The sequence below is a fragment of the Catharus ustulatus genome, chromosome 3, assembly GCF_009819885.2.
Source record: "Catharus ustulatus isolate bCatUst1 chromosome 3, bCatUst1.pri.v2, whole genome shotgun sequence".
Taxonomy (NCBI): Eukaryota; Metazoa; Chordata; class Aves; order Passeriformes; family Turdidae; genus Catharus; species Catharus ustulatus.
Genome location: NC_046223.1, coordinates 28,670,388 through 28,679,598, shown reverse-complemented (window position 1 = coordinate 28,679,598; position 9,211 = coordinate 28,670,388). Strand labels below are relative to the sequence as shown.

The following is a 9,211-nucleotide window of genomic DNA, read 5'->3' as shown; positions in this document are numbered from 1 at the left end:
AGCAGCTGTGATGCCCTTTCGCAGGAGACCACCAGCAGGAATTTCCCAAACACAGATCTGAAAACACCTTGTGCTTAGGAACACCAGGACAATTGGGGCACTGATGAGCTTCATCCATATTCTTTTCCTAGCACTTCTGACTTTACACTAACACAGTAAGAAGCAAATGACCATCGTGGCACCTGATTTCAGTTTGTTGATTAACAGAATGGCCATAATAGTATCTCTCCCTTTGCACAATTTTGAAGCCTCAAGCTCCAAACCACTTGTGTCAAAGAAAACCAGGGGGTTGCTTAGGCAACTGTACTTTTTTTTTTTTTTTCCCTCTATGGGAAAGTGTAAGTGCATTTCTGACATTTAGACACATTTCTTCGCATTGATGTTCCATTCTTTTCATCTCTGGAACAGTATCTGCTGTCTGAGCAGAGGTGCATTCACTATCAGTCAAGGAGTATCTGGCTAATCCTAAAATGTTTTCAAGGGTACAGCTACACAAGATGACCCAATTAACCTAACAGCTTGTGCAGTCCAAAAGCAGGACTTCTTTTCCTTACTTTCCTCTCTGTAGCATTGATCTTAGATGCATGGCATCTCTGGGTAACATTTTGTCTTAAGAGATCTGGAGAAGCGAGAGTGTCCATCTGCACAGATGAGCTTCAGCCCAGCACTGACTCTTGATGTGACTACAAGTCTTGTCTTCAAGCTGCTTCCTTCAGTACACAAGTCACTAGATCAAACTGGTAGTGTTGAATGGTGATGAAAAGTGTATGCAATGCTTCAATTCAGTTCCCAATCCAGTGCCCAGATCAGCAGTAGACTCCAGGTCAATGACTTTTTTCCTAATAGATTTTTTTCCAAGGATTAAACATCTGTGTACAAATGCTAAAGTTCTTTAATGCTTTTCCAAATTTTGGACAGTCTTGCATAACCATTTCACAATATTTATAGTGGCAATTTGAGTTTCAACTTAAGCTGTTGCTCTTATCTCCTGATTCTACAGCAATGATGAGGTAAAAGGAAAGACAGAGTGGAAACTATTTTGGCACATAAGTGCACTTTCCCAATGTGCTAAGAAAACCTTTATCTTTCTCCCCTTCACTGTAGCTAACAGGTCAAAAAAAGGGATACTGTGTACTCCAGAACAGTAGGAGCTTGTATTGATAGAAGGGGAGTAGAGCATGTCCTGCATCTTGATTTTGGAAAAATATTTGCTGCATACAATATAAGCAACTTAGGGAAAGAAGTCTAAACATAGCTATATATAGGGAGTATGAGAACAGCAGGAAAACCATACTGAGGTGATCATCAAAGCTAAAAGGGAAGCCTGCACCAAGGAGCTTTTTGCAACTTGCTGAATTCCTAATTAACATATTTTCATTGTGTCCTGGACACAACCTGTTTTGATTGACTGGATGATCAGACAGAAAGTATGCATATTAGTATTACAACTGACACTAATCTGGGACATCCTGTGAAATAATTGAGAACAAACGTGAATTAAGAAAAGAAAATGTAAAAATGTAACAGAAAACAAAATAGAACACAGTACTCATTATAACAATCCACACTACATCCACAACTGAAAATTGCATGTAATTCTACTCCCTGTCTTCAAAATCGATACAGTAGAACGAGAAAAGATTCAGTGGAAGTTGATACAGATGACTAAAAATATGGGATGTGTCTTTACAAAGCCTTTTGATAGACAGGACAAGACTTTTTAGTCTGAAAGACCAGTGGCTGAGGGAGGATGCATCAGCAACCTATAAAATTCTGAGTGGCATGAAAAAAGGTGAATAGCAAAAAATTATGTATCGTCCTTCAAATAAAGACCCAGGCAGCATAAAATGGACTTATGATTGGGTCAGAATAAACAGAGGTAATTTTTAACAGAATTGTTAGTTGAGCTCTGTAGCTCTTTCCCACAGAATGTTTTGCATCCCAGAAGCTGAGATTGTTCAAAACTGGCTATCAAAATTAATCAAAAAAAGGTTTCATATTGATTTCATCATGTAACTGACTAGACTACCAGGAGGCTAAAAATCTTTTTGATTATGAAATGATCTGACAGCCCCTGTCTCTGGAAGGCCATGGAAGCAGACAGATACTTCCTGCTGAGACTCTTCCTGAACATTTAGTACAACATTTACAGCATGGATAGCCAATGAGACTGCAGCTCAAAAGACTGTCGTCTTCCTCAATTCTGCAGTGCATCAGCAAGGATAAAAACTGTTCTTAACAGACATCAGTTTTACAGCATTACAAGAAAACATGATATGAATTGATCTGTTTGGAGACCAGTGATGCTTATTGCTTGTGAGATGAAGGCTTGTGAAGCCTTCATATGCTTCTAAGGCTGCAACACACAGCCAGAAAATCCAAGTTACATGGTTGTTCAACTGGTAAAATCTGTGTGACCATTATTATGCTAATGCTGTCAACACACAGGAACTGGAATATGCTCATGGGCACCAAACACATTCAGCAACTTTGAGAAGACTCAGCATAAAGAAAAAAAAGTGGAGGTTTATGCAAAAGCTGCAATTTGAACAGAAACCACAACTTAAAAATTTAATTTTTTTAAAAGCTAGTTAGTAGACCTACTACTTAGGTATACTACCTGGATATGGTTAACTGGATTTACTGCCAGAGAATGCTGATAGCTGATCTACTGAAGTTAAGAATTTCAGACCATGGACCTGGAAAATATTTAAGGTGCAAATTGAAATATGATGAAATAATAAAATATTTCAGTCAATGTCATATTGACATTAAGTTAAATAAATAATTTAATAAGCTCTATGACCTTTAACTACATTTATGCATACGATTAATCCCTCTATTCAATCCAATGAGAGACTAAAGCAGTGCAATGTGTCTGTACTCAAAGTACTCTACTGAAATGAGTTTTAACAATGCAGCTAAGCAGAATGCCGTCATCAGTCAGAACTCAGTGACTATCATGTAGCCAGTAAGCAGAAAAAAATATGTGAACTCACCTGCATGGGGTTTTTGAAGTAAATGTTGTATTACCCAAGAAAAATAGTGATCACACACTGTTACCTGTGTTTTTCTTGGAGTGTTTAGTGTTTTACAGGTGAGGCTCTTGTTAGCAAATCCTTCCTTTGCAAAATGTCCACTGCTAAAAGGCAAGCTTTTAACATTTTGTACAACACTTAACAGGAAGAAAATTCATCCTTCATCTTTCTTTCTTCCTCATTAGGAAATACTCAGGAAAACTTTGGGGGAAAAAATAAGATTTAACATCATTGTATTTATTAGGTTCCAAAACAATACACATTCACATCCTTTTGAATACAGTACATTTGGCACAGTAATAATGTTTACGATGAAATAACACTAATGAGTGGCAAGAGATTCAAAATTACATCCATAAGAAAAAAATTCTGTACAAATAAATCCTCACAATAAAAAAAACCCCTACCCCCCCAACTGAATACATTTCATATTTAGCCAGAACTATTCTGCACATAATTTAAAAAGAGGCAAATTTTAAGCCTTTTTGGAGAGAATTATTTTTCACCCTATGGAGAAAAATATATTTCCATTTTTAAAGTCTGTTTGGGAGGAAAACCAAGAAACAATGCATTCTTTATAATTAATTATTATTATTAATAATTTTTGGCATTTTGCACTCATTTTACAAAGAAGGAACAGAAAAGATTCTACAGAACAGGCAGAAATGTAACAGAATGTCCTTTTTTAAGAGTTATCTTTAAAAAATGTTCAAGGTAACAGACAGACCTTCTGATGTAAACCCAAGGCAGAGGCTCTAACTATTTATACGGAAGAAATATCTGCCCATGCAATAGTTTCTATCTCCTTCACTTTTCTCTTAGCATCCTACCCAACACTGCAGGCACCGAGGCCTCTTGACATAATTTGCTAATTATCTTCACGTTAGAAAGGGGAATACAGACTACATAGCTTGTGCACAATAGCTTTATGGGATGCTTTTATTCCTTCAAAATAAATGCTCAGAGTTCTGTGTAAAGGCCCCTTGTTGGACAAACAGAAGTGCACGATCCCATAACTTGCCTTCCTAGCAGTCTACTCACGCATGGAAAGAACGCCTTAGCATTGTGATCAGTTCTTGCCTGGATGTCAAAAGCTAACCGTGATGAGAAATAAACAGAGCCAGTGGCGAGACACAAATTGATGGGCAGCTCTACAATATATTTCTAAGAGAGAAAGAAATTTAAACATTGAGATGATGCAATCATTAAGATGTTTCTGTGCTGGTACTCAGCTCCAGAAGCTAGTCTTTTCCCAGTACAAAAGATTACTGAAGATAAATTAAATTAAACTAAAGGCTTGATCCTTATTACACTTGTAGGCCAGACAACACATTAATTGATATATCATAATATTTAATATTTTGAAATAATCATAAGAATATATATAATAATTACACCTGAGTTTTAAAAACAAAACAAAATGGAACTGAATGGTGTCATCAGTAACAGGCTATGAGCAGCCAGACGCAAAACTGACACAAATTAACTCATCTGCTTGAGACCAAGATTATCTCTTAAAGCCAATGATTCACACTTTGTCCACCACGATTTGTAACATTCCTTTCTCTTTCCGAGCTCTATCAGATCATAATAGAGTTGAAGAGAACTATACAAGAGATTTAGTATAGCTTAATATATGTCTACATCTTTTATAACAAAAACCTCATCTTTCTGACAGTAACTTGAACCAATACACATACAAGAGTATTGCACATGGACATTATTATAATTATTCTTTCATAGACTAACATTTTAATAGTATGCCTGAACATGCAGCAGTTGATACCTCTATATTCAATGAATTCCACAGGCCTTGCAGCAAACACTATATACAAAATCTCACCTGTACAAAAGGCAAAAAAGCTTCTTTAGTGCCACTTTGCCAATCACAAGTATATATATTTTTGTGCAGCTGGAAATCCATGTGCAACAATTAAAATGGATTCCAATGACTGCTCACTCAGTCCAGTAAAATATATAATAAAATGACCTCAGCGATACATGTACACAAAAAAAAAATTAAAAAAAAAATCAAAACCAAATCACAGGGTACTCCTGGAAATATAAGTACATAACACTGTTAGCATATCTACAGGAGGTAACTTCACATTAGTAATATTGTCCACATGAGTTACCATTTCAATTCATACACAAAAAAAAGATCAATTTACAACTTTCAGTAATGTCAGTTTGTGAACATTTGATCTTCAGTTTTTTAACACATCTCCACATAATGCACGTGTAGCCTTATTTTGTGTCTTCTAAAAGCAGATTTCTCTTTAGATTTTAAACATAAAACCCAACAAACACAGTAGTATTATGGTTTTGTAAAAGTGTGCAAAAGTAACACACTGCTGAGAAAATAAATATAAATAAGAAATTATTTACCAACTTAGCTACTATGGAAAAGGCAAATTTATAATGTTTATAATTAATTTTTTATGCAAAATTAACTGTAAACATTTGCAAGCTTGCCATCACATTAATGGTTCATTTTAAAGGATATTAAATTTGGTAACATGGATAGTACATCGAATTGTCTGAAAAACAGTAAAATGGCTTTATATAGCTGAGTTAAAGTACTGTAGGGTTTTTATTCTTTAGCCCTTTAATATCTATCCACGTAACATCTGTTTCTTGCTTTAAATAAAATTTCAGTTATCTTTTTTTCTCTTATTCCTAAGAGCTTCCTGTATATCGTACGAGGAAATTCACTGAAAGCCTTAATTGATGTGCTTCTTTTTCTGAACAACTTCATAGTGTGTACCTCTCCACAATAAATTAATAACTGAGTATTACACCTCCATGAAGGTAGACTTGGCTTTCCAAAGGGAATCTGAGTACATCTCACCATAACCACTACTTCAAAAGAAACAGTTCTCGCCTTCTTAGCTTAATTATATATGATGACTACAGAACATGGTCTGCTAAATTGCCTTCAACAGCATAGCTTCATTTTCTATGGAAAATATGCAATTCCTCTGGGAATTCCTATTCTTAGGAATAAAAGAAAAGTTGCAAATATACGGCAGTGTGTTACATCCACAATTTCTGATACAAAATTATTTTGCATTGCTTTGTGAGACAGAAATTAAGAGTGCTTTCAGGTCAGAAGATTAAAGGAAAAAACAATAAATATAGACTTTAACTTGGGATATGGGCTCAGGGTAAAAGAAGTAGTTCTTGATCTACTGAGTCTCAGTAATCTGATGATCTCTTCAGAATCACTTCTTGTAGCATCATTCATCCATCAGCCTAATGTTGTCTATGGCAGTAGCTCTTCTCCAAAATAAGAGAACCCTTTAAATTCTTCTTGATTGATTTGTTTTATAATTGTCTCATCCACTAGTGTTAATACTGGTTCTTCTCGTGTAAAGTCTTGATCAAAGTTATTTACATCCCTTTTGGTTTTCTGAGAAGAAAAATATAAATAGGGTGAATGGTAAAAAAGCACAATAAAATAAAAAATGTTCTCCCTCCTTTCCAACCCCCCAGAAAGGCTGAATTTTCTGGAATGATTGAAATAAAAGAGGAGCTACTTCACACAAATAATAACAGACATATGAGAGAAGCTACAGGAGCAAGAAATATAAATGAGTTCAGGAGAGGCCACAGAAGCAGTACTATAAATGAGGTCCCAGAGACTTTTAGTCTCTGACAGGTGAAGGAATAGCAGTATGATGATAAAGCAGGAAGCTGAGATTAGGACTAGTTTTAAAAAGGCTTTGGCATAGTAGGTGATATGGCTGTTTCCTCTTGGATTTGAACAATCATATTTCAGGGCCACAGAGTGAACTGATTTAATTGATTTTCCCCAAACACAGCCCTGTGTTTCAAATCTAAGTTAACCATTTCTTTATATCATTACAAGTGATACAGGCTGTACTCATGTTTAAAAATCTGAGGTAAAGCTTCCAGGAGCCCTCAATCCAAAACCCTTGAGCTCAACATTGGCAACTCAGATTTCCTAATGCAGCCATATGTAGTTGAGAGCACCATGCAAAATGTGAAATCCCATCTCCAGAGAAATCCACCTCAGAACTCTTCTTTATTTCAATGGCATCAGGATTTTCCCACACAAGTCTAAAGCACCTCACTCCTTCAACAAAGCTGGGCCAACAAAGTGCAGCTGTGTATGTTCTGGGACACGAGGTATTAAGAGAGACAGTCCTGGGGAGGCTGATTTGCTGTTCTCATGACACTCACGACAGCGACTGTCTGTGACCACTTACTGGAAAAAAGCACTCTAGGCTACAGCAGAAAATGTTCTCATGGTCATTCCTTTGAACCTGCAGTGTTCACATTTTCCATGTTAGCAGCACATTTCAGGCATGTACAGGTTCAGGGAGTTGGAACAAACATTTTTCTTTATGCTGTCTCTTTTCTCTTTGTGTCATGGAAACTAGTAATTACCTGGGTGATCCTTAAAGGAGGCACACAGACACATTGAAAATGAGCTTTGGATTCCTCCTGCCCATGTCTGAGATTAAATGATACTGGAAATAGAACAGCTATTTGACTTGCAAAGTAAAACAATAAAATTACAAACTCATGCATCATAAAGTATATTCATATATTCCAAATGGGATATATACCACCTTTCAATGTAGGTAAACTTTTCTATAACATAAGTATATATATAAATGTATTTCATTCATCAGCTCCACTGTGACACTAAACAGTTTTCTTTCTCCCAGTTGTAAAGTAGTCACAGCAGCCTTCATATACTGTAAGACCTTTATAGATATAGGGAAAGAAAGATCTGTGTAAATGCAAGAGACTGTCACTTGTAAATCAAGTACTTTCTACATGCAGAAAACCAAAAATCCACAACCTGTATCCACAGAACTTCATTAAAAGGAAAGAGATATGGACTTAACAAACATATATATATTTAATATTGTTTACATTTGAATATTTACTTTGGACATAAAGACATGAAGTGCATGTGACTCATATAACTCTGAATTGCATAAGAGGCATGAGGGACATGGCTTTATGAAGTTTTTTTCCCCAAGTAATTTGGGCAAAACCTGCAAAATAGGAATGAAATTCCATCTCAGTTTTTAAAAGCATTACATTGCAACTGTGTCTACATTCTTCTTGTTCTCCATGTCCTACCACGACATTTTCACACACTCAAACAACTAATTTGCTACAGGAATACTCACTAAAGCAGAAGAAGGTTCATGAGTATTTGCAAAAAGTAGAATTCAAATTCAGAACTGTAGTTACATGCAAGAGAAGTGCGACTACCCCCACATTTCTCCCACTAGCTGACAAGGGCAAATAAATTCTCAAGTAGCTGAAAACAAATAGAATATACATTATTTTCAGGTTTTCATATTGAAAATATTTGTGAAAGTATCGTTTCCTTCCTTAAGTTAAAAGAGTAAAATGACAAATTCCTCAAAGGCTATCAGGGGCAATTAATTCCCCATAGCTACTTATTCCAGAAATCACCAAGACTCGTGAAGGTGTCGGACAAAAGAGAGCACAGAAGAGTACATCTAAAAAAGGGTCCCAACATTGGTGTAAATTCTATTGATTAAAAATAATTGTGCTGCCAGTAGGGAATCCCAAACACCTCTGAAACAACCAAAGGTATTTGCTTATATTTAAAAGCCTGCTGTGTCTTAAAATATGACTTCAAGACTAAAGGACTAAAGAGAGGTTTTTACTTTCTCTGATTCATAAACAATTCCATGCAGTTTTGGCAGCATAGATGTAAATTACCCAATCTATTAACAGGACAAGCATGGGGCAATCTATGACTACAAGGATATGCTAACAGGTCTCTAACAACCAATTGATGAAGAGATATTAAACAAATCACAGAGAACAAAAGGGAGCGGATTAAGCCAAGGTAGCGCTCATTACAAGTGCTTCTTTTCAACATAAAGATTTATTTGAGAAGCCCTCCTTAGCAACTTAGGCATTTTCTTCCTGAAGCTATGACAATTTTGCAAGGCTCCATTTGCTAAGACAAAACAGGTCTGGCCACATTTCTGCTACTATTGCTATTTTAATGTACTTGCACTGTGAATACTCTGTAGGGCAAGAGCATGAACCAACACACGGTTGCCTCATGAGGAAGAAGGTATGAAGGGCTGTGCCTAGCAGAGAAGCTGAGAAAAGAAGGAAGATCTGCAAGGTAAGGAGAATATATGAAA

The 9,211-nt window shown here is 36.1% G+C and overlaps 1 protein-coding gene across 1 annotated transcript in view; it reads right to left on the bottom strand.

The window, feature by feature from the left end:
• Nucleotides 1-3,254: 3,254 nt before the first annotated feature.
• Nucleotides 3,255-9,211, bottom strand: part of PRKCE (protein kinase C epsilon) — a 285,219-nt gene continuing 279,262 nt past the window's right edge. The window contains exon 15 of the mRNA XM_033055005.2: nt 3,255-6,450. Coding sequence (XP_032910896.1) covers nt 6,304-6,450 — 147 coding nt within the window. The 3' untranslated portion in view covers nt 3,255-6,303. The remainder of the gene's footprint in view (nt 6,451-9,211) is intronic.